Genomic DNA, 26,788 nt, shown 5'->3' on the forward strand with positions numbered 1-26,788 from the left:
AAAAAATCTGCACCTGGCTTTCATTTTCCTGTACTTCATAATCTCTATACAAAATGGAAACCAGACAGAGATTATTAAATCTGGCCCTAAATTATTATATTTTTTCCCCAACAGGAATCAATTCATTTACAGCTTTCCAGTTTTTCCAGCCTGCAAGAGGAGGATAAATCTAGGAAAGATGACTCTGAAAGAGAAAAAGAAAAGGATAAAAACAAAGATAAAACCTCTGAAAAACCCAAGATCAGAATGTTATCAAAAGGTGAATGTGAAAATGTTTCCTAATTTCCTCAATTTGGGCATATAAGTAGTCAAAGAACATATTCTAGATTTCACGTGCATAGACACCTCCCACCAAACTCTGCATATACTTTCATATGTGTAAGTATGTGTGTGTGTACAGGATGTGAACTTGACTTTCTGTTCATGGTGTCATTATTTGTGTAGCTAGAAAATCATTTACTTTTACAATCACAAATTTCTTTAGATTCATATTTGAATCTTCTGTTTTCAATGACAAACTTGTACAAAAGAGGAAAGATAAATCCTGCTCTTAATTCCCATTTGTGAGACCAATTAACGTGGTTTGGTGAACAGTAATGGTACTCAATTTTATATTCTAACTTTCATGATTATCTTAAAAGACAGATAGTGGAATGGCAATTCTTGGTTGATGAATGATGTGGTCCTCAAAGCACAGATGTATATGCCAATGGAATACATGATAAACATTTTACCTGGCACGGATAAATTAGGTTTCTGCACCCATATACTGTCACATAATGTTTGTCTTAAAAAACACACACTTCTACTTCAATAGTTTTCCAAAGAATGTCATTTATTCTAAAACCACAAACCTACCATCTAGACCTTTTAAATTGTTGCCATATATATCATTGTACAAAACAGTAGTAAGTTGAATTGAAATAGAGTGCCATAAATAAATAGCTTTAGAGAAGACTTTTTTGTTTTAATAACTGAGAAAGAATTGAATATCTTATTAGCTGAGTGCTGGCAACCATTTCTAATATCTGCTTATAATGTGTTGTCTCTACTGCTGAACATCTAAAATCCATGGTCTATACAAGAGTAAAGAAGTCCAGGTTCCTCAAACAGTTTTAAAATTAAACTTCAGCCAGCATGAGGAGATTTGAAGACTTGAAAATATTTAGTACCCTCCTGTGTTTTGCACTGATTAATATTTAGATAGTCTCATAAAACAACTTCATTTTTTGCCTTCTCTGTTTCAAGAGAAAAAGGGTTCCATGGAATCTCAAACTCTTGAGAGCTCTCTCTCTGAGGGCTGGGGTTACCTGTCATGTGGAGTTTGTGCCCTTGGAGATTTACAGTACAGAAAGAATTCATGACATGGGCTCCACCCTACATCCCACCCACTCTGTACCCACTTCCCCTCCTGACTTATGGGTCTTTCCACAGTCAGGATCTTCAGTGTTTTCAATCCCTGAATCTAATTTTCATTCTGATGATATACTGCCCAGGTTGCTAGTTTTAAACATGTAAATTCATACCAATGGCTTCATCTAAAATTTACCTGAGCAGGAGGTAAACAGGAAAGGTTGGGAAAACTTTTTCTACCCCACTTTCCCACAATCATTCCTGACAACTCCATCCTGCTATTTATTTCAGATTGCAGCCAAGAATACACGGATTCTACAGGCATAGACTTACACGAGTTTCTGATTAACACCTTAAAGAATAATTCCAGGTAAATTATTAAATAAGCCTCTTATTTTTAGAAGGGCTAAATAGAATATTACAAAGTTATTAGTCCAAATACTTCCAAGAAGGCAGTTGTAAAATGAATATACCTTCCTCCCCTGACATCTTACACTATCTCCTTTATTTTCTCTTTTCTGTTAATGGTTTGCATATTTACTGTTTATAGATAGTCTTAATACCTGGGTAGATACCCAATAATAAATTATAGTTTACCAGCTCTGCTTTCTTGATAACAGAGAGATATTAAGGGGGGGAAATGGAGAATGAAAATTATTGATGTCAAATAAACCATTATGTTTCAATGTAGTTACATATTCATGTACAGCCAATACTTGTTCTTCGCTTTGTTCCAATTTCTTATTAATTTAAAATATGCTATTAGGTATTATAAGATCTTTAACAAATGAGATCAGAAATGATCTTAAGAAAAATGAAAAAATATGTAAGTGGTCAGCATATTCCAGAGAAGAATTAGATATACGTTTGTAGCCACATACATTTAGTCTTTTCTATACATGTAATGAACTATTCAGGTCTTTTGGAATGGAAAATACATAAAACCTCTTCACTTTAACATTTATTTTTCAGGGACAGAATGATACTCTTGAAAATGGAGCAGGAAATTATTGATTTCATTGGTGACAACAAGTATGTTAAATAGCAATGCTGGTTAATTTGATGTGTCTTAGTTTGGTATTTGGATTAAATTATTCATTCCAGAAAGATTTAGGAATAGATAAAACATTGTTTAATATGTTTCTTGATTTGTTAAACCAAGATGTTATTGGAGTTAGGAGGTATATGCTGATGGGAATTGTTGCTTGGACCATGTGTGCTCCTGCTTGTTAAATTCCTGAGAAAATGGCTATAAACAGGGGGCCACTGATTAGCATAGAGTAGTTGTAACAAGAAGCGACCCTTTTCATTTTTATTATAGTTTTTTAATGGGCTCCAGCTGGCTGCAGTCATTTATGCCTGGAAATAATTGTGCTGCTTTCAGTGTAAACCATGTAATGACACATCTCCAGATAGGCATCTGCAATTACGAATTATGTCATATCATTTGTCCTGTGCCTGGCTTCGTTGATAAGGTATCATGGCCTAAATATTTTCCAACAGACATTAAGTTCTCTCTGGCAAGAGAAGTGTGCAACGATTAAACAAAGATACTTATCATAGCTTTATCAATGAATTTATAATAAGTGGCAAATTTGTCTGGAAATGAAGACACTAAGTGATACCAGAAATGAAAGAGGCTTACAGTTTGGATGAAAGAGAAATTGTTTTGTGTGTGTATCTGTAAAGTGTACAATGGGCAAGAAATGAAAATGCTGATTCCACAGTTTCTTGTATTCTGTTCCAGTAATCATTATAAAAAGTTCCCTCAGATGTCATCATATCAGAGGATGCTTGTCCATCGTGTGGCAGCTTACTTTGGATTGGATCACAATGTGGATCAAACAGGAAAATCTGTTATCATTAACAAGACCAGCAGCACCAGAATGTAAGCCCCTTCACTGTGTTTATTTAGCATTTTCTTTTTCTCTTGTTGCTTCGTTTATAAAAGCACAGTATAAAATTCAAAGTATATGACATTTAAAATGCACAATGTTATTTATCTCTTGCTCTTATCAGCAATAGTGTGGCATTTATCTGTAGATGATTATCTGAGAACCAGGAAAGTTTGTAAAATTCAGGCAGTAAAGTGGATTTATTGCCTGATTTTTTACATAACTCCTGAAACATAATTTTCTTTCTTCCGTCAGTGCTCCATGAAAGTACATACAAAACCATGGAAGATTTTATGTCAAATTATAACTCAATTTGAAAATAATGCACATTATTAAGCAATCATGACATGTGTAGGATAATTGTCATTTTCTTTCTTTTTTTCTGGTTTGTTGATATCTATCTTATTGTGGTTTCTAGAGTAACAAAAAGCTCTGAACCTGGAGACAGAAATCTTGCCTCTAAAATCCAGTTCTACTTGCTAGCTATATGACTTGGAGCAAGTCATCTAAAATCTGTCATCTCAGTTTTTTCACCTGTAAAATCAGAATTTTGAGCTAGATGATATCTAAGTTTGAGCTCTAAAAGGTGGATGATAATTTGGTTTTTGTCCTTAAAATTATTGTTTACTTTTATCTTAATATCTTTTCATAGTCCATTGAGTCACCAAAAGCATAATGAGTAGTTCTTTGCTTTGAAACTTGTAGCTGTTTCTCTTGAACTCATGTATCTTTTGAGTACAGTGCAAGCCACTTCTATAGCAAAGGGCATGTTAAACTCAAAAACTGTTCCTACGTAAAGCATCCTCTTTTGTAATTTCCTTTTACACGCTGTCCTTGTTAAATTGTGTAAATTGCATGGTCTTTAGGAATGCTGTATTAGTGAAGGGAACTTTTGTGTCAAGCAGAGCATCATGGTTAAAATTCTCTTTATTTCCCACTCACCAGAGGTTAGGACATGTGGGGGTGGAGATAAGGCTCTTTCTCTACTCAAGGGTCAGTCTGTGCTCAGCAGAGGCAGAGTGAAAGTCGTAATGGAGAGAGTGTGAACTGAGAGATCTAGGACCACGCTTGCCTATTGTCTCAGGGACACTGAAGCTCCACTTCCCCTGGCTTTGAATTACTTATATGTCTGCAGGACAGTTTGAAGTGAATAATGTTTAAGGGCCCTTGAAGCTTCAGAATTATTGGGTCCAGTGGTTGCATTCTACTGGCAAAATACATTTTAAAATTTACCAGCTTTCTCCTTAATCTGATTGTTGATGCATGTGCCTCACATTTTGAACAGTAATGGGAATTAAAGGTCACAGCTCTTTAATCCTTTACATCTTTCCCATCAAGTACTCCTAGCTATTGTTGTTATTGTTGTATTGTTGTTTTTCACTCTCTCTTCTGGTTTTTCTTATGGCTTCCAGATACCATAAGTCAGGAACATGCAGATTGCAAAATAGAGCAGCAATTAATTGCTTCCTTTTAATTTTTTCTTTTCTCTTTTCTATAAATTCATAGCAAACATAGAAAAGCCCATAGATCAAATAGACCAAATTTGATATGGTATCAACTGGTGGATAATAGATTTATTTTTAACTCACACTGATTTTGCAATCACATAGTTATGAATACTAGTACACATGTTTAAAAACTATCTCCTTGTAGAATGGATTTGGAGAAAATTAAGTATTGTATACAGACTCTTGGTGAGCTTTGAGTGATGGCTATGAACCTGCTCTGTCCAATACAATAGCTACATATGGCTATCAACATTGTAATTTAAATTTAAACTTTACCATTTCATTTCTCCACCAGGCTAGTCACATTTTAAGTGCTCATATTGGATAGAACATATATAGAACATTTCCATGATTTCAGAATGTTCTATTGGTTAGCTCAGTTAAGTCTTCTCTAAACACTTGTGTTTCCTGTCAAGTACTCCAATACCACTTCAGGATGTAATTTGTCCTTTAAAACTTTTGTTTACTGCTGATAGGCATCATCTTCCTAGACTTCTTCACTTCCAGAAAAGCACCAGCTTTTTTTTTTTTAATGGCCATTTAAAAATAGACCCCACATTATTATACCTTCAGGAAGAGTGAAAAGTGATTGTGCATAGAGAACACCTTTTGAAGATGCAGTTACTATGACAGGCATGCCAAGGCTCAGTCTCTGCCTAGTTCCTTGCTTTTGCACATCACCCTTTACGGACCCCTCCACAAGTCAGATCATGCCTAAACAAAAAAAGACAAATGGCTGTAAGTCTTGGACTTTCGTGGTATTTCCTGAAAAGGGCTCAACAATGGTCAATCCACAGCTGTCAGGTCCTACTGCTCTATTGCAACCACATTTCTGACCATCTTCTATTTGAGCTGCTCTTGTGCACAGGAGGGGTGGTGTTTCAGAGATAACTGATATCTTTAAGGGCAAGAAAAGAGGATAAATTACATATCCTTTTTCAAATAGTAACAAGTCACGATTTTCAGAACCTGAATCATTGTTGGTTTTAAAAGTCTGTTGTCATGATCCTTGGAGTTGAAGTTCAAAATGGAGCATTATATTCAAAACATTGTATTCAAGTACTAAGTGTCTTGTCTTTCTTTGGTTCTGTGAAAATTTCAAAAGTTGTCTTTTCAGGGCAATTGGTATGTGATCGTCATGGGAACCATATTAATTTAGAAATATTATTGGATTGAACTGTTTCCATTTATTTAAAGGAGGAGGGCTGAGATAGGAGTTCCTTAAATGGCGTGAGTTTTGTGTTTGGGGAATCTCTTCCAATAAATACATGAAAATGCATATTTTAAATGGCACTGTAGCTTGGGAGAAATGCAGAAAAATGTAGATGGAGAATGCAGAAAATTATGGATTGAGGATACAAAAATGAATTTAAAGGTTGAGGGAGAGAAAATACTCTTTTATAGCGGTTTTTAATTTTTCTTCTTCAGCAATGCTTCATTGGTACATAAGGTGCTCCTCTGACATAGATACATACATCATTGTAACTACATAAGGTACATATTGGCTGGGATTTATTTTCCAGAATCCTGATTTTCTAGATGATAGACAGTGTAAGTAATTATAGAATGTGACTTGAGAATGGTAAGTTTTTCATGGAGAGAAAACAGTTTCACATGAAGTGCAAAATACTTAGGTCATAACAAAACACTCTGCAACGACTATGTATACATGTACGTGTGTGCTGTACCAACCTCTAGTATTTTCTGTAATACCATCAGATATAATTCACCTGCCCTGTCATGAGGGAAAGAATTTGTCTCAGGACATACTTCTCAGTTAGTTAAATGATATCATCTCTTACTTAAAATAGCACTATCTACTGTTTATTCATTGCACTGAGTACTTTAACTCTTGTTTTATGTATGTTATTACATTTAATCCTAAAACCATATTTACAACATAAATAATTAGAGCCCTAATAGAAGAAGAAAATGAAGCACAAACTGAAGTTCAGTTTGGGGCTTAAAGAGAAGCAGTGATTAGCATAACTGGGACATAAACCAATGTGCCTAATGCCAAGAACAATTTTCTTAAATAATCTAACTGTTTTAAAGCAAAAACATCTAGAAAATATTGAACAAAGTCCTCCAGAAGAGCCCTTGGATTGGTTGAGAATTCCAATTCTTTTAAGTCCTTTGTTGTCTGATATGAAAGTGATTTAAGGACAAGATATTTTTGATGATTAACTCAGTGGCATCAGTAAATAACAGAATGTTCCTGCAATCTGATAGTTCTTGCTAGATTTTCTGTGCTGATTACTGCTACAAGATGTAATTTTTTTGAGTGGGTGTATCTATTAAATTTAAGCCTCGCTCTACTCCATTTCACTGTTTTTTTCCTAGGAATAAAAAAGCCACATTTATCAATAGTGTTAGTACAGAAGATGAACCTATTCATTGTATTATTCTAAAATGTCTGCCATAAGCAACCCTGATTGTCCAACATTATGGCATCATGCCATACAAAAGCATCAGTGCAGTAAGAAACAATAAGACTGGAAGAAAAGATGGTTAAAGTCACTAGAGGTTTCCCATTAATATGACTCAGGGTTTCTGGGGGGACTTGCAAAATACCTGATGAGAGTAGAGATGTCATGTTCCTGAAGTCCTATAATAGACACAGAAAAACTTTCCACATGGTGGAAACATATGCAGGAACTACAATTCACCTACAAATCTGTATCCAGAATTCAGACTTCAGTCTCTGTTGTTACAAGGTAGGATTTCTGTCATCCTGGGTCTTATACTCTGCTTGTATAGACTAGGTGAATAACTTCAGAATCTCAGTCATCTCAAAACACAATGACTTAAAGCAACTCTTTGTGGATCCATGGTTGGCACTTAATAACTGCATAGAGAATAGCTTAATGAGTGAAGGCACAGTACAGCAACATCCAGCAGAAATCCCAAAGCAGATTCATTACGAACTACCAGCCTAACCATTTCATAGCTCAAATAGGCATTTAGGGGGACTTTAAGGAAGACTAAGACTTAACCAAAAATAGTGAGGAGGGGGATACTTTGCAAGCCAGGGTATTAGGTATAAATAAACATATAGTAACAATCTCTACATGTACTGAGCACTTACTAATAGCTGGGCATTTTGCTGAGATGGTTGCATTTTGTTCTCACAGCCATCTAATGAAAGAATTTTTTAAATCATTTTTTCCCAACTTCACTGAATAGAAAATTTATTAAGGAAGAGTGAGTGAAAGGTCCAGAGTCACACTGCTGAAAGGTAAGATCAGAATTCTAATCCTTATCATAGGCCTTCAAGTCCGGGGGACTTTGCAATGATGCTATACTGCCTGCAGGCAAACGTGGAAAGGACGATATCAGCGTCAGTGGAAGGCTACATAAGATTGGAAGGAACATTGAAGATGGGCAGCCCTTAAAGTTTTAGAACACAAGCATGATGTGCATAGCATGACACTTTAGAAAGATTAATCTGATATTGACTAGTAGGATATATTCAAGAGGGAATGACCAGGGGAAGAAAGACTTGGCTGAGTGTTGCCATCACCAAGGCATGGAGTTGGGAGTTAAGGACACAGTACAAAAAGAGAAGGGAATAATAGTTGAGTTCATATGGGAGACAGTCCAAGATGGTGCTGTCATCTGAGCTAAATGATGCACTTTAGAGAATTAGTAAAGGAAAGTCACCTTGCCCATGTAGCACTGCAACCTTGTTGGATCTTAGAACTAACCAGAGTAAGAACAGGTGAGTATGTGTGACCTGCAGCCTCTAAGCACACCATTTGGTCCATAAATTAGGTCTTAATGGCTGAGGATGCCTCTCATTAAAATTTGCTGCCTTTTGTTGAAATAAAAGATGGAGTCTTTGAACTGAGGGTCTCCACACTGTTTTTTCACCTTTAGTTAGTTCCCTTCCTCCATCCTCTGTATATTGCCAGAAATATGTTTCACTCTCTAGCACTTTTCATTTTTTGCTGTTGGGATTTTTTGTTAGCTGTCAGATTAGTGTTGATGCCCATGAGACCCTTGGAAATCTAGGGAGGAGATATTAGAGTCTGTTATTTTGGTACTATAAATAATATTTATAGTGGATTTACTCTCTATAGAGTTACATGTTGTATAGTTAGTATTGAGGCTACACATATGAATAGTGATTTTTAAAAAATATTTAAAATGCTACAAATATATGTGTCTTTTTATATGAGAAGCTTTGCCCTTCTCATTTTCTCTCTTTCTGATCTCCACTTTCTCTTTTACTCATTTTTCTATGTGTTTAGCACAAAGAAATGTATTCGTCTCTTATTAGATTTTTTTTTCACTTCCCTCTCCTTTTCTTCACCTCAGAAAAGGATACACACTTAGGTTGCACCATTTGGAGACTAGAAACCATCCACCTGAGCTAGTGTTTTCCAAAAGGCCAAGATCAGACATAGGCAATGAGAATCCCAGTGTGTATCTTAACATCTTTGCATATGTCAGAGGAACTGTTCCACTTGTCCTAGATAATTTTCATATTACAAGGTTGTCATCTCTTGAACAATTTTTTCTTTTGTCTTTCACATCCACCCACTGTCACATTGCCTCAAATCTCCTACTCTAAGAGCACAGAGCAAAGAAAGGCAATAGCAAATCCACTAAAGGAGAGTGGTTACAGGCCCCAGAAACTGTAAAACAAGAATAGTAGCCCAAAGGCACTAATTTGGGGCTACACCTGGAGAGTGAAGTGCCTAAGGACACAACCCAGTGATTCCTGAGCAGTGTGGACCTAGGTATTTGCCTGGAAAGATGAGTGGTGTGTAGTGACTAGAGCTGTTATTTTGTTTGTTCCAGAAAGGACAACTAACTGAGTTGACTCTTTGGTAGATCATAAGAACCATGAAACTCATTCTAAATAAATGAATAAAAGTTAAATACATAGTAGAGCTAAGTAAAGTTTCTCTATGTGTAAAGCAGCTGTGGCCTATTGATTTTGTTAAGAATCCCTGAAATGGTGGATAATTAATGCACTAAATGGCAGGATTGTAGGCCCTTCCATCTTCTCATGGAAGCAGGCCCAGACGGGAGTGGACAGCAGCATGTCGAGGTCAAGGAGCATCTGCTCTACTTAGTGTCCTGAAGAGGCTAAGGCTTAAGATGAAAATCACTGGGTTTCGACTCTTAGGCATTTCACTCCCTGTGGGTGATTAAGTGCATTTATACCAAAACAAAGCAAAACAGACAAACAAACAAAATAAAACATGCTTTTCCACTCATGTCTGTTGTATTTCTTTTCCTGTGGCTAGGAATGTGAGTGGCACTGTGAGTAAACTAAACAGTATCCTGATACAGATGCTCACTTAATAATCCTCTGAAGAAGACCAAACATCAATTTACTTAAGTGCCTCTTAGAAATCCATGAGTGATTGGTTGGTGTCCTGTTATTTCTGAACATGGTAAATTTACTATGCACTTTTTATAGGGATGGAATTGAAAATCATCTTACTAGAAACCAAAGATCAGAAACCTAAGAATTGCACTGCTCTCAGGAAAACCATGGAATTTTATCTACTGAACAATCACCTAGTCCTTTAATCAATACTCAGGCTCAAAGTGAGACTTATTTGTTAACAAAGGTAAAATTTGGTATCATTTCCCTCAAATATTATATTTTCTCCATAATATTATTTTCAAATATCTCAGAGAATATAAAATCCTGTAAATGAGATAGGTAAATCTCAGAAGTATATCGAAGGAGAGAAAATAAGTTTGTTGTGTTCTTTTTCCCACTGAAATTACTTATGGGCCTTTGAGTGTGGATGTGTAATTTACTATTTAATTTTGGAAATGAAACATGTATGTAACTTCTATAACATGGTATCCTTCATATAACTTTTTTAAAAGGAGTTTTTCTATAGAGTAATGATATGTTTAAAAATTGAATTTATTTATTTACTTGTTTATTTATTTATTCTGCTCATGGCATTCTAGACAGATAAAGCTAAACCATTTTACAGGAGAGAAAACTGAGATTCATGTCTTGATCTTACCTAGTCAATTAATTCACCGAAGATCAAGATCAAAATTCACTGCTCCTGCCACTCAGTCATGACTCTTCTCCTAAGACTAGGGAAAGAAGAACTAACATTAATAGAATCAATACTCTCAAATAATGATAAAAGCAAGAAGAAAACCTAGCTCTATGCTTTCACTAGTATCCATTGTTTCACTTAAAAATTCTAATTTGCATTTAATTGCTTTTGAAATTGAGCAGAAAACCAAATTAAACAATGTTAATACTAAGGTTATTGGTATATGATAAAACTATGATGCCCAGAAAACTCCAGAATCCCAAAACTCACTGGATTGAAAATTGTCTTCGCATACTTAGAAGTTAAACAAAACCCAGTTCCCTGTTCTTAAACTATATCAGGCAAAACGTATTTCTCAAGTGTTCAGCACCATGCTTTGAACAAAAGAAGTGTAAACTATAGAACATATTCATTTTCTGTTCATAGTTTATTTAAGAAGTTAAGGTAATTTTGATCAAGACTTGTGTGTGTGTGTGTGTGTGTGTGTGTGTGTGTGTGTGTTTATAAGTGTGTAAGTCCACAGTGTGTAAATACATAATATGTGTTTACAGTTTGGGACAGTTAGAGAAAGGTTCTCCATACACATACACACTACATATAGCATGTTCTAAATGTATAATAGTTTGGGAGCAAGAGAAATTGTTGTAGCTTGGTTCTCTCAAACTGCAGCTTTGCTTGTTATAGGCCACAGAATCAGGCACAGTACTTGAGGGCTTCCCTCCATGCTTCTAGATTCATCTGTAGGGTTGACAGTCAATTTAGCACTTGTACCTTAGGAAGTTTTAGAGAATACTTGAAGATGAGAGTCTAGTTCTGTGCAATAATAATAATAATCTATAATGCTTGGGACAAATCTACACACATAAAATGGAATCTACCAAGAGAAGTGAATATTTACCTAACACATTTTATGCTACAACCTGACTGCTTCCAATATTCAGCCCTTCCAGATTCCACAGTATTTCCAGGGTAGTATAGTCACCAACTTCCCAATCTTCTCCATTTCCTACTCTCTGGCCTTCAAATCAGGAAAATGAAAAAGTAGCATTTTTTACAAGTACAAAAAAATAATTGGTAATTCTACATCAATTAAATCACACTGATAACGCTAGATCTTCTGAGCAATTGGAGTACTATATTTACATGTAGGCTTCAATAAAACAATTTTAGACATAATATTGTAATACATAAGCAAGAAGCCTTTCATCCCAAGAAACAACATCCCAATTCATATTCGCCGGATTCCAAAGAAAATGTTGCTTTCAGAAAAATTTGCCTCATTTGGAAATGTACAAATAAAACCATTATTTGAAAATTATGGTAAATATTGGATCTGCCCTAATTAAGGATAATACTAACGAAAATATTGATTCAGTATTCATTGGTGTGCCTTTAGATTTTGCCTGTAGAAAAATATGAACAGTGTAGTAATAGTTTCTAACATTTGTTGAATACATTATTAGTGCTGGGCACCAGGCTTGATGGCTAACTTGCATTATCATCTATCTGTTTACTCCTCCCAAGCACTTTTAGGTATTATTACTCTCCATTTTATACAACAAAACAAACAACACCTCTCCCTTAGTGAGGTTAAGGAAATTGCAAAAAGTCACATAGTTAGTAAGCTGCAGAGCTAAAAAGACACAACTTTTGTTAGGCTTGCTTCTTAGTGTTAGGTCTGTATTTTTTTAAATCACTTTTATTATTAGAATTATTGATATGTTAAATATAGTATGCTAGTTCATGTGCATTTTGTATGAAGTTATTGTGTTATGTGCTAAAATAAAGTGCATTGGTTTTTTAGGGAGTGCAGATTCAAGTTACTGGGCATATTAATGCTACTATCTTTTAATGTTAGTGTAACATTGACATGGAAGGATGGAGAACTTAAGGAAAGAAACATGCACTGATAGTCAAGCCCTCTCTAGTCAGTTTGTTACCCCTGATAAGAAAAGCTGGAGATTAAAAAACTTGCAAGAAATTAATACCTGGAGCTGAACAAGAAATCATTCATCATCAATTACATGTTGGAAGTGAAAACAAGTGAATCCACCATTCAAAGTGTTATGCCTGCTGTCAAATTAGCACCAGGAGAGAAGTGAATGATCAAACACATTAAACCAAATACCACATTTCTGGATTAATACTAGATTACTTGTTTGTAGGCTTAGTTGGAAGACAACACTGGAATTTTTGAAAATATAAGGAGCCTAAAATTGTCCTAGGTGAATCCTAAATCTTAATCATGGGCTAATCCTAAAATTGAGGATTCCTTCAAATACCAATCATTTTTTACAAATTGTTTGGCTCTCATGGGATAAAACTTGACATGTTTTATAATTTCAAGAACCTAGGAATATATTTGATGTTATCCTCACATTGGAGAAAATATGTGCACATTATTTCATAGATATTTCACATAAAATCATCCATAGATCATTTAGAAGAATTACCTGTCTATTGTTTTTCTACTGTAGACAGTCTTTATCATTCATGGAAATTCTAAACTTATAGGCAAACCGGAAGAAATATGCCAGTTTTGTTAAGCTAAGGAGACCTACCTGATGTATATGCCTATTTGGTGGTGTTGCCAAACACCCTGCTCAATACAATTCACAAACAACCAAACTCATAAACCGAGACTGTGTTTTTCCAGGTCTTAATCGTATGTAGATTCTTTTCCTTTTTCAAATTTCGCATTTTCTCTCTCTCTCTCTCTTTCTTTTTTTTCTTATCCTTGCTATCTTTTTCTGTAACATTATTATTTTTTCTTCTTTAGAGAAGGAGGAAAAAAGGACTTAGATTGGACAAGATTGGACAGTCTTATATAGTTATTATTATGATATTATTAGTAGTAAATGTGTGTTTCCATGCATGTAAAGAAGGACATAGCAGTAAAGAGAGTGATTTGGTAGGGGAGAAAGGGAATTTTACGTTTATTATAAGATCTTAATGTGATAAGCTGAGACTAGAAACAGGGAACATAATTAAATCTAATGTTTCTAAAAGTAGCAGTGTAATAGAAAGATTAAAAATTGGTTTGACAAAACAGAACATCTAGATGCCCATTTTAGCTGACTATAAAATGATACATGCTATGAAAGAATATATTCTAAAAATTCAAAATATAAAAATAACTTAATGGTCTATAACCCAATGATTGAATATAAATCACTATTATAGTTTCAACATAAACATAATAAATATATCTGTTTTAATAAATTGCTTTTCTATGTTAGTCAATATCATTGAATATCACTTTATACAGCTGAATACTACATATTACTACTTTAAGTTACTTACCAGTCTGCTGTAGGTTTTCACTGTTTTGCTGTTGCAAGCAATGCAACACTGTATTCATTTACTATTCCCTTTGGATTCATTCTTAGAAATGGAGTCACTTTGTCAAGGCAGATTGACATTTTCAAGGCTCTTAATCCACATAGCTAAATTGTTTGCCAGAGCGGTGGCACCAATTTCATAAGTATCTTACAGACCGCTTTGTCTTTGAGTATTCTGCTTAATATTGTTGCTGTTCATGAAGTCTTAAGTTAAAGGAGAGTCAAGATGTTTTTGTTAGTTTGTACACCTCTGTTTATATAAATAAATTTTGCAAAGTTGTGCAAAATTGGGAACATGAGTTTGAAAGATGCTAATAAAGGAAGCTGGATACTTAGCACTGTATATATAAGATTTGTAAGGTATAGTTTCATTTAAAAGATATAAATGGTATAAAATGACAAACTGATCACAGAAATTATGAAATCCACTTATTTTAGAAGGAAAAACCTGACTTTTTATTTTCAATAGGACATCAAAATTGTAAACAGTTTTAATTGAAAATTTCAAAGTATTAAGAATACAAGGCCACTTAAATTTCTCTAATATGTTTGAACATTAAAATACTTTTGATAAATGTCTCCCATCATTAAAATATTTTAACCTGTGTGCGCAGAAACTTTTCTTTGTGGAGATACTTATACATATTGATGACTACCTTTCAGTTACTCAGAATGAAATTCAAAGACTTGCCTTTGTGACCCTCCATATTTAGTAGAATTAAATTCCTCACTTATATGTGGGGGAGAAGGGAGGAACTAAGCTTAACAATTTAGAATAAAAGTAGTAAATTTGGCCTTAAGAAATTGGTGGTGAGAGTAAACTATTGAGAATACTGCAAGATTATAAAAAATAATAATGAGTGTTCATCTATTTCAAGCTTCAAGGGGGAAATAAATCTAATTAAAATTGGAGTTGATTGATTAGAAGACAGAGTTTGATGATCTTCACTCGGCCACACCGCTTCTCAATTCATGAGTTACCTCTAATTAAGGAACAATGAGGAGTTAATTCTAAGTCGTCACAGTTTTGCAGATGATAGAAACTGGAAATGCCAATGCTGTTCACCATACATGAACAATGCGTTTCACAGTAGATATGTGCTCCAAATTGTAGAAAAACATATTTTTGCCTTGAGAAAAGGAAACTATTTTCCATCTAGAATAAGCATTAAATTTACTTTCTGTGCTTTTCGGTAATTATATGTAGAAAGCTAAAACAATACCTCATAAGCTAAAATCCTTCAGGAAAAATGTTAGGTATGTATGATGCATGGCCCTGAGATATGTAGTAAAATCTGGTCATCATTAATTTAAAAAATACCATGACCTTTTACAGCTTTGAAAATTTTTTCTTAGAGTTACATTCCCATATTAATACATTAAGAGTAACTCGTTACCATTTTAAATATAGGTCCATAATACATTATTTTAATTCCATTCATTTTACGGCTTAGAAATAATATTGCTGTCATGTTAAATTAGTTGTAGAAGAGATTTTTAAAAGCTTAAATATAATAGTGCATTACTGGTAATTTTTAGTTTCATCACTTGCAATACTTGTATACCTTAGTATGCGTGTGCTTAAACTGCAAATTACTCTTTAGCTCTAGAGTTATAAATAGTTCTGTATTAAATCAACCTGGAAAAATCTTTTTAGGTTTACTTAATTCTTTTTAAGCAAACTTCAAATCATTACTTTATGATCATTCAAAATATTTTTGGTAAAACATAAAGAGATTAATCATTTTAACTATTAAATTCTAGTTTTGAAAAAATTTAAGCGAGATATTAGAAAAGCTATTATTGAGAATTCATACTGCATAATTTATATCAGAGTAAGAAATACTCTTGCTCAAATAATATTTGCATTGTTGATTAGTACAAGCCTTTCTTAGCTTTTTGGTTATGTGATGGATGTATTTTTTCTAAGCATATCCTGATATGAAAGACAAATAAAGCAGCACTAAAAAGAAATTGAAATGAAATTTCAAAAATAATGTTTAAACAGCTCCCTCAGAGCTACAATGACATTTCAAACTGAGAAGTTCCGAAACTGGTAGAGCTAACATTATCATTTTCACCTCCCTTTCTTCCCAAGATACCCTCAGATTTTAAAATCCTTTTTCCTTAATATCATGATTAATTTTGGTCAATGTGAATTGAAAAATTAATGCATTTTTTAATTTTTGGTTGATATAATAATTGTAAATATAGAATACAGTGTGATGTTTCAATATATGTAATTGGCAGAACTTTCAAGATCCTCCTTTCTTGCTATATAAATCTAATTTTTAAAGATCTTCCTAATGTTCTAAATTTGAATTTATGCTCCTACTAACCAAACTATCTCCTGTTCTGTTTTATAATTGTAAAATTTATGCCCTTATATCTTATTCAGTGGCTTTTTGATGTGTCCCTGAATTATAGTGATTTATAAACAGTTGTGCTAACTATTCATTCATTCATACATACACTGATTATTCATTCAATCGAATGTCTCTCATATCTCAGGCATGGTTCTAAGCACTAAGGGTTAAGTATTTTAAAAAGCAAGATCCCTACCCACATGAAACTTACATTCTCGTTCTAGTTAGCATGCCAAAATCTCACTCTGAAACTTTTCATCTTAAAAAAGAATTCAGTCTAGAACAAATTCACCTTATTCAAAAAGTCCACATTCTCAGACCATTTTATTTCTAAAAGAACTGTTACAGACTTTTAGAAACAAATACAAATAGTATATCTGTAAATTTATCAGTAAGCAAATCATTTCCCTTACTAGTGCTTCTCAGACTACAGAGCCTGGGGATGACCTAATTAGCACTGATGCTATCAACATCTGTAGTTAAGTCAACGTCCTAATTTCACTTGCTTAGGAAAAAATGATGTAATAACATAAATATTGGTTGAAAATGTTGGGATGTTTAAAAAATCCTGGCAAATTATTGTCATTTACAGTGACCCACAAATCTACACAATAATATAAAACTTTATAGTATAATAAGAACTTGAAGTGTGTTGTGACTACGCTACACCAAAATATGTTTCATTTCTCTACCGTAAATGGCACCTCACTGTGAAGTGCAAATTTACTTCATTCCTTTAATGTTCTAATTTTTATGCCATATTTACACTTCTAGATTTTTATTGCACTTTATTACATTTTAAGGTTGGTTGAAAGTACATTGATTGATAGGATGATGTGATGGAGGGTTTTTGATCTTTATTTTGAGATTTGAGGGCCTTCAGCCCATGGCGTACTGTCTAGTCGATCAGAGAAGGACTGGTTGTCTGTGAGGATGTGACCAGGCTTTTTGATGCATGTAGCTTTGTGGGCAAATCCATAAACTTGGAGTCAAAAGAATCACTTAGGAATGGTTTTCTTTTCTTTAAAAAAGGCAAAAATTATTTGCTGCTTCTGCATCAAACTTTTACAGTAGGGATTGAATAAGATAATGGGACCATTTTGCAAAAATTATACACAGTTCTAGAAACCATAACTGGTATTATTTCAGTTTTCTGTTATTCATTGTCTGCTCACCAATATTATTATAATTAATGCATATGTATTTAAGGAAAGAATGCTTCTCATCAAAACTTGAATTATAGACTGAAAGTACTCCTGTTTTTCGAAGTGCTATTGGCCTTTTTGGAGCTATAAACAAAAGATGAGATTCTCTTTAATAACTAGTCACCCGTATTAAACAACACTGTGAAACCACTCTCCAATGACTTAAGGCACAATGAGCCAGTAGGGACAGAAAACTCCCTAGGCATCAGAAGTAATACATCAGATATGACAGAGACACTGTGGATGAACCCAAGTTGTTCATTGAGTTCTGTGGCATGCAGTGACAATAATGGAAAATTAACAAAGAAATGGAGTCCTTTCCTTTAATAATGCCAAAGGATTAAGAGGACCTAAAAATCAATTGACTAATCAATAGCATTTAACTGCTTGGAGCATTTCCCCTATGCTAATCAGTCATTTAATTGTTTAAACTAAAGACCTCCAGTTTCCCCAATTATTGAACTAATTTACAAGACATGATCTAGGATGTCAGAGTCTACTGATTCTCTCTCACTACTCTCTCACTACTGATTCAGAAGACTCTGGAAAAGGAGAATGTGTTGTGGGGGGGTGTTCTCCCAGTTTGCAGACATTTGTGAATTAATGTGATACTCCCAAGTTCTTAATATGTTTGAATTTATGATCATTCAAAATATTTTTGGTAAAACATAAAGAGATTAATCATTTTAACTATTAAATTCTAGTTTTGAAAAAACTAGAGAATATGGATGGGAATATGCTTGAGAATATGGATGGGAACTTGATTGAATTCTGGAGTAATGGAGGTCCAAATAGCTAAAGAAAATGTCTATACACGATATGTGTGCAGGCTTTTCAAATCTTAACTTCGGCAGCCTGCAGCAAAGACTCTGAATTCAAAACACCAAAAGGTATTCTAACAACACATGTGAAGTGAAATCGTGTTACCTACTTGCATATTGCCAGCAACTCTAGTATAAAAACCTCTTATAAACTTTTTTTTTTTTTAAGTTAAAATGCCACTGTGGGGGAAAAACAACACTAAGAAATAACTTTAAACAGAAGGAAAAAACTTTTTTATTGATATGTTTTACTTTGCTGGCAGACCAGAGCAAAGGTTTTGTGAACATTTAAAAGATGAAAAAGGTGAAGAATCCCAGAAGCGGTTTATCTTGAAGCGAGATAACTCTAGTATTGATAAAGAAGACAATCAGGTTGGTTCTCAAGTTTGAGAGTGGCTGACATTGTTGTCTTTGAAGGTGGGCTGACTGATGTTTTTGTCATTCCTCTGTTGTCCCTCCTTCCCTCCCAACCCTCCCCTGCCTCTGATAACACTGTCCTCTCTCCAACCTCCTTGCCTCGCCCCCCTTGCCTCCCTCTTTGGCCTTCAGTGGGTAGCAAAAAAAAAAACATGTCCTGGTTGCTTTAGCAGTGGCTCTGTGTTGGGATGCATGGGTGGTGCTTGGCGCAGTTTCTGCTGCATGTCTTGGGGTGGTCGGGATGCCACAGGCTCCGAGCTGTGGGGAAAAGCTTTGTCAGTCGCATTTTCAGATGTCTGTGTAACTATGGCAGTCGTTCCACTCCCTACAGCTTTGTCCTTCAGTTGTGCACAAATTGAGCTGGATTATCAATACGGACCGATGATCAACCGGTGTAGCTGTAAAGAACAAACCTTGTTATGGTGAGGACAGGTGGATTTTGCAACTATCCTAAAATAATTCTCCATGGAAAAGAATTGAGTTCATGTTTTAGTCTCCTACCCTTTCTCTTTCCCATGTTTTATGGTCCATGTAAATTGTCTGCTTCTTTTGCATGTACTGTAGCAGAACTTTATCCTTGTGTATTTTGCTTGTGACAAAATGCTATGTTGTTCTAGAGTAGTTTTATTCATAGTACCTGGACAAGGGTCAAGGGACTTTAAGTCTCTTCTCTAGATGGGGGTGTGGGAATCTAGGATGATTAAGAGGAAAGCTAAGTAAATGGCAATAGAAAACAAACTTTAAATGATAATAAGAACAATGGAAAGTCATATAAATGTCATCACAGTTATACTTTGTGTCTCTGACAATCAAAATAGATTTTTTGAAAATGACTTTGCTTTAGAATGCTAAAAGGTAAGACAATATGCATCTCACTCAAGTTATCATTTTAATTACTCTCAGTGAGTCACCATAAGCCAGTGTGTGCATCTCTGACGTGCTTTTTTGAAAATCTGTTCATCATTTGTATCTCGTTTCCTCCCACCGCTACTGCCACCATCACCGAGCTCCACCGTGGCTCATGTTGACTATAACATGTGCCTATGTCGTGTACTTAGTGGGTGTCTGTTGAGTGGATGGATGAGTGCGGTTAGTGAACAGCATTTTGTGAGGAGTGACAAGAATAAGAGGGGAGGGTAGTAGAGATGCAGCAAGTGTCTCAGATGAGAGGATAAAGAGGAGCAGTCCTCATGCTGGGTCCTTTGGATTGTTACTTTAGTTTTCTAGGAATTGGCCCTTACCAACAGACAAGTCTTTTAAAATTTAGTTTATAAGCCTGAGGTCCTACTTTCAGTACCAGATGCAATTCATAGGATTATTGAAAGAATAAAAAACACACATTAAGAGACAGGGAAAGACTGTTCACACCTTTCTTTCTTTCTGTCCATTACTCTCTTTGCTCACTTGCTCTTTCTCCAGTCCCCAAGTTTTCAAAACAATGTCCTCCCTCAGCCACCATGAACTAGCCACTTTCTATTTTTTTCACCAGCATTCTGCCTCCTTCTGAGGTGTCACAACCACATAGGTTAGCAAGGGAGACAGACTTCATCACAGGTGAGCCACCGCATGCCTGAACTGGCTGAATATTCAGGGGCATTCATTTTGGAAACACCTGTGCTACTTGCATCCAGCAAGGAAGCAGCCAGGAGCAGCAAACACCTCCTGTCATTGCATGCCACGCATGCACATGGTACAGGAAACCCAACACAGACTTTCTAGGGACTCGAGGGAGTGAGGCTCTCCATGCTCCATTTCTTTAAATGAACATTTATGATTCTCAGCTGACAGTTGCTTAACTGTACATTTCTAACAACTCAACTTGGATAACCCTCCTGATTTCTTTTTTCTGTTCAGCAAAACAGAATGCATCCATTTAGAGATGACAGACGAAGTAAATCAATTGAAGAGAGAGAAGAGGAATATCAGAGAGTGAGGGAGAGAATATTTGCACACGATGTGAGTAGTTGTTTTAATTGCCTCTTTAGTGCGATCCTTCCATCAGCAGTAAGGCAGCCTCCTTCCCCAGACAGTGAGCTGGCAGGGAATATGGAGGCTGGAGTCAGGCAACAAATCGAACTGCAGCAAACTTGAGGTGTTTCTGGAAGAGGACCTGGCTCAGGGAAGTGAAACAAAACTAGCCAAGGGCTTGGGTGTGTTCCTAGGATATGACTGATGGGGGATAGAGGTATAATTTCAGTCAGTAAAATAGACTTTAAGTACAGAGAGAGGTTGTCAGGTTTGAAGAAGTGCCTTCACATTCATATTGGCCAGCAGATAACCTACTGCTGTGTTCTTTTAAATACCAACATTGTGCAGAGGAAAGAATTACAAAGAAGATTCTATTGATCACACACACACGTACATATACACAGAGTATTTGCTGGATTCTTAGCAAATATGGACATTTCATTATACTAAAGTTAGATAATAATGCTCATTTTTCCCTTTAATTTCAGATCAAATCAGGTCTGTGAACAGTTCATCAAGGGAATAATCACAAACAGTTTCTTTTGTTCAAATCCCAACAAAGAAAATGTGGTTGGAGTTTTTTATCTTTTACCACTATGACCAAGATAAAATGCAATTAGATTAAGTAAGAATTAAAAGGTGAAAAAAATAAAGGCTGATTTAAATGCAAGAAAGTTAAAAGGGCAAGCCGTCACCATCGCTTTTCCATTCCGTGAAATCATTTGGCAGCCTCCTCAAAGGTTGTGGGTCCCTCCCTCTGCAGAAGTGGAAATGTGAGCTCCTCTGTGAGACTGTGGGCAGCACTTCCAACTTTGCTAAGTTAGGGGAAGCATCCGAACTTCTGTTGTGATTTGCCCCTGCAGACTATACAAAGCCAGCCCAGAGACCTAGGCTTCAGTGCCTGGCATGGAGGAGGACTGCTATCATTGCAGGTTTCAGGCCAAAGCATTTCTCTGATCCTCCAGCCAGTGCTGGTTCCTTTAATATGGAGCTGCAAAGGAGGTTTAACCTTCTCCAACACTGCATTTCTTTCATGTTTTTACATCCCCCCCACCTTTCTTGAAAACACTAAAATAGAATTCTGATGATAAAATAATCTGGCCTAGTGCTCTGGAATAAGTGTGAGAGAGAAAAATGGAGGTTGCCACAGGTGGAGGTATGAATGCAATTCTAGAAGATTCTGCATATGTGTGAGCTACTTAGACTCTTATTATGGTCAGAACTTTCGATGGTGGAAAACACAGCCTGATGCATAGTGAGCCTTTAATTGTGTTTGATGGATATGAAAATGAAGTGATGAGAGGATCTATTCTAGTCATGATAAGGTAAAGATGCCTACAGTGGGCTGGGAGGCAGTGTGTTCCTGTCTGAAGACTTTCGTAGAGAGAATTTTTTCTGAAAGCTAGTTCATTTTTTATCCATGTTCGTTCTCTCTCTCTTGCTTGCTCTCTCTCTGTCTCTGTACCTCTCTCTCTTGTTCTCTCTCTCTCTCTCTCATACACACACACACACACACACACACACACACACACACGCAAACTCAAACATTTTCCCTCACCTTCTGGTTCTGGCAAGTTAAGTAATTTACTGATGAGGTGCCATGTTGAAAAGCAAATACTAATCACACAGATAATGCACAATCAACATTATGTTTCTTCTTTTCCTTTTTTTTGTTTTTAATTGTGCTACATTGCTGAACACTGAAGATGTAGGTGTCAGGAAGTACTGTCACTGACACCTGCCTGCAATGCGGATGACACCCGTGCTGGTTACTGCATTTGCAGATTCTCATGCCATAGTGAAGCCATCGGAGGAGGGTTGTCATGACTTCCTTTACACATTGCATTTCCATATGAGCCCATAAAAGAGATTAACGGCTAGGGACCTGGGTCCCAGATTAAAGATTCGAGGCAAGCTTTGCTGTTTGAAGCTTCTATGACCACATGCTGTGTTAATTTTTTTTTTAAGTAAAAGCAGACAAATGTGAGAAATCATAAACATCAAGCAAGTTATTGCCATAGCCTTTCCATTTTATGAAATCATATGGCCACTTTGTTTAAAATGCTGTGGCTTCTTCTCTCGGCAGAAATAGAGGTATGAGCTCCTTCAGTTGGCTCTCTGGTGGCCAACACTTCTGACTTGACTAATTTAAATGGTGCACCAGCCTGTTTCTGGCACTACTTTTAACCTAATATCCCAGGGCAGGGTTTTCAAATTGGCATCCTGTACCCAGACTGTACTCATAGAAGGGCGTCCAGGATTAAATGAAGCCCCCTGAAATCATTTGCAAAATGTTACAGTCATGATGTGTGTACTTTTCTAAAGAAAGGTTCCCTATTGTTTATCATATTCTCACAAGGTTTTATAACCCTTAAAAGGTGAAGAGCCACACTCTTACAGGGCAAAAAACAAAGCGCAGTGTCTGTCTCTGCAGCTCCACAGCTCAGCTAGAGACATGCAGTGATACCACTGCTGTTCTCTGTGTGTTAGCTATTTATTGCTGTATAACAAATTATCTCCAAATTTGGCAGCTTAAAACAAACAAAAAAATACTTATTATTGCACAGTGTCTGTGGGTCAGAAATCTGGGAGTGGCTAAGCTGGGTGTTTCTAGCTCAAGGTCTCTCATGAGGTTGCAGTTAAGCTGTCAGCTGGGGCTGCAATCATCTGAAGCCTTGATTGAGTGTCTGAGTGTCTTCCACCTCACTCACGAGATTGTCGGCCCACTTCAATTTCTCACTGAACTGTAGGCTGAAGATCTCAATCCCTTTCTACGTGAGCTTCTCCATAGACTGTTGGGTGACTTCATGACAGGGCAAGTAGCTTCCTCTGGGGAAGGTGATCCAAGAGAGGCGGGAGAGCTCAGGATGGAAGCCAGTCTTTTATACCTAATCTTGGAGATTATATATCTTCTCTTCTTCCGCATTCTACTGGACACACAGACCGACCTCGGAACAAAGTGGGATGTAGCATACAAAATTTTTAATATCAAGAGGCAGGGATGGCTGGGGATGACCATCTATTAGTAGGATATTATTATATCCTCTATTAACACAAACTCTCAAAAACATAACATAGTAAAATAAATTTTCTTGAATTCAAATAAAAACAAATCTTCCTTACCACTTACATAGACACAACACACTTTAGTTTACTTCCACGTATGTATGTCCAGATTTGCAAATGATCATTATCACTGCCCAAATTGTTGCAGCACAAGATTATTCTTTCATAAGATAATAATTAAAGTATATTAAGTCAATTATAAAACAAATACAAAGAATCCAGCATAAGGAAACTATGTTACAGAAGTCTAATCTTTTTCTTAACTGGTCTTTAATTCAGTTTTTTCATAATTTAAAAACTGAGCTAACAAAACCAGCTTTTCTTGTCAATTATTATTTAAGTAGTGGAGTTGTTCAAAAAGGTTTAAATATTGATTAAGTACATATATATATATATATATTGCAATTTGAAGTAAAAATAGAGGGTTCAGAAATACCTTCTGGTATTTACACTTTAGCAAAAGTCAAATTTATTTCATAATTAGAAATGTTCTTGAATCAAATGTATCTTGGCGTCTAAGGTGTGTGTATGTGTTTGTGAGAAAGAGTGTGTGTGTATGCTTTTGTGTGCAGGCACACAATCAAAATATGCAGATTGCTTCAGGGATTTTCTAGAGAAAAAATTTCAAATATAGTTTGAGAATTTTGGTATCCTGAGATAAGACAAATTTATTTATTATGTGAGATCTAAATAGTTCTAAGTCAGAACGCACCAGAATTTATTTCTCATGTAATAAGTAAATGTGCTTTTTGTAGTCAGTAATATCTGAAAAATAATTCTTTTTTGCATTGACAAAGATTTAATCTTATTTTACGGTTGATTCTGTTCAGTGTTGCTAACTTTAGGAAGGTTAGGTTAGTAAAGAAATATATTGCAAAAGGTATGTTTTGCCTGGTAGGTAATTCCTGAAGGATATTTATGTATAAATAGGGACTCAGGGAGGAGCTCATCTCTGATCCTCCCGGTATGTGCTGGGATCCCTCTTCAGTAAGAACTGGGGATGAGGGCATGTGGGGCCACCAGGGCTGGGGGTGGCAGGTGGGAGAGAGCTCTGTAACCCATTAGGCAAAATCGTTTTTCTCCTTTTAAAACAAAGTGAGCCTTTTATATCTGAGAATGCATATAACTGACAGCTTTGAATGTTACACTTAATTACTGTGACAATTTTCTTTCTCTGCTATTAAAATTTGCAAGTTATTAATATTACTTAAGAAAAAGTTTATTTTCATCATCTTCTGAATCACAGCCTATAACCCTCTCTGTCTTATTTATGAAAATGTGATAAAGAATGATAATTTTTTAGAATTTTTCCACAAAAATCAGAAAAATATTCTTGAGATATATTTTGGGGGAAAGGTATCTTTGACTTCTTAGTATCGTAATAATTTAACGAGTTAGGAATGCTTAACTTTTCCCCAAATGATATTAGATTAAGGAGTCTGAAGAGGTCAGTATGTCTTCGATCAACTCCCTCAAAGAAATAGAGCCTCAATAATTCTAATAGCCAGTAAAGCATTACACTGTTAATGTAATGCTTTCCAACCACAAAAGATGAGAAGCTCCAAAGTATTGAACTCATATTGTATATTTGAGACAACCTCACTTTCTTTCGCATACCGTGACTTGACTCAAACGGTGGCAAATCCAAACTAAAGGAAATAAAGAGGAGAAGATATTTGATATTTCATTTTGTAAAAAGATTCTTTATAGAAATAACATCAATATTACATTATTTGTATTTTTTTCCCTTTGCATATATAAATGTTAAATTTTAAAAAGCTGTTTTCGGGAAAGTTGTGTCTTTTAAATGCTATTTTTGCTTTTTGTTAAAAAGAGTTTTGCACACCTGAGGTTCAGGATGCACGTTAAATGCAGGAAGGTTAAAACAGAAATGATCATAGACATGCCTTTGCTGAAATGTTCAGACCACTCAGGAAAACACTGAGTGTAAATCTAGCCCTTTGGTTTAGTGGAAAGAAATGCTTTCTCTAGCAAAATGAAAAGAAACTAATATCCCGTTTGCCTCTCTGAGTGGTGTTATGTTAGCAGCATCTTTTAACTCATGAGTTAGTTATTAAAAGGTCATTATTATTTCTTTAGTTGGATTTAATCTTAAAATAGACCTGTTAAATCTCTACTTATCACTTTAACAGGTCAATTATTCATTAGTTAGAGAATCTGCACATATATTATGGAGTGTATATACAGATGTTTAGAAACCTAATACTTTGAAAATGGTTTTGTATTACTTCCTAAACACAGTCACACTGTTATAGGATTACAACACCATATTTTGTCTAGACTTTTCTTTTTCTGTTTGTTTAAAGTTAATTTGATCCCCCTTTTCTCAGCATGTAATGATAATGGAATTTTATCTTCCCTACATTGTGTATTAAACAAAAGATAGGAGAGAAATGAATACTAGGTGAATGGAAGCTAAGAAGAAAATCACTGGTTTTCTATGAGAAATACTAAGAAATGTTAAATGGAGCTTGATTTTTTTAAATTAATTAGTTTCATTTTGTCCTCACTTGTCTTCTGCCCTTCTCCCTTACTTAAGACTAATGACTGATGGCAGCTCTTCAATTCTGAGAGTCTTGCAAGTCAATCTCTTTCTATCATGAGAGTTTGTCATTACCTGGTAATAATCACAGGATTGTGGTTTTATGGCTCTCTTACCCTTAGGTGGATCGTATCAAGTTTGCATGCTCTTCCTTGATTTGAACCTTTTCTCTTGGCTTTGGTTGGTGGCTGCACCTCCACAGCTCTGGAGGAAACCGCTAGCTCAGAATCCAATGGTCACA

General features: G+C 35.5%; 1 protein-coding gene across 16 annotated transcripts in view; it reads left to right on the forward strand.

Annotated features, from left to right (window-relative positions):
* The window catches only part of ARPP21 (cAMP regulated phosphoprotein 21), a 150,387-nt gene that overhangs the window by 50,053 nt on the left and 73,546 nt on the right, over window positions 1-26,788 (forward strand). For 10 of the 16 annotated variants that reach the window (XM_063114919.1, XM_063114926.1, XM_063114928.1 and 7 more), the window contains exons 6-11: window positions 115-259; window positions 1,645-1,723; window positions 2,326-2,385; window positions 3,101-3,241; window positions 18,797-18,905; window positions 20,805-20,906. In XM_063114919.1, coding sequence (XP_062970989.1) covers window positions 115-259; window positions 1,645-1,723; window positions 2,326-2,385; window positions 3,101-3,241; window positions 18,797-18,905; window positions 20,805-20,906 — 636 coding nt within the window. The remainder of the gene's footprint in view (window positions 1-114; window positions 260-1,644; window positions 1,724-2,325; window positions 2,386-3,100; window positions 3,242-18,796; window positions 18,906-20,804; window positions 20,907-26,788) is intronic. The other 6 variants (XM_063114930.1, XM_063114932.1, XM_063114933.1 and 3 more) reach the window with 1 other exon arrangement.

This window comes from Cynocephalus volans, chromosome 11, assembly GCF_027409185.1.
Source record: "Cynocephalus volans isolate mCynVol1 chromosome 11, mCynVol1.pri, whole genome shotgun sequence".
NCBI classification, from domain to species: Eukaryota; Metazoa; Chordata; class Mammalia; order Dermoptera; family Cynocephalidae; genus Cynocephalus; species Cynocephalus volans.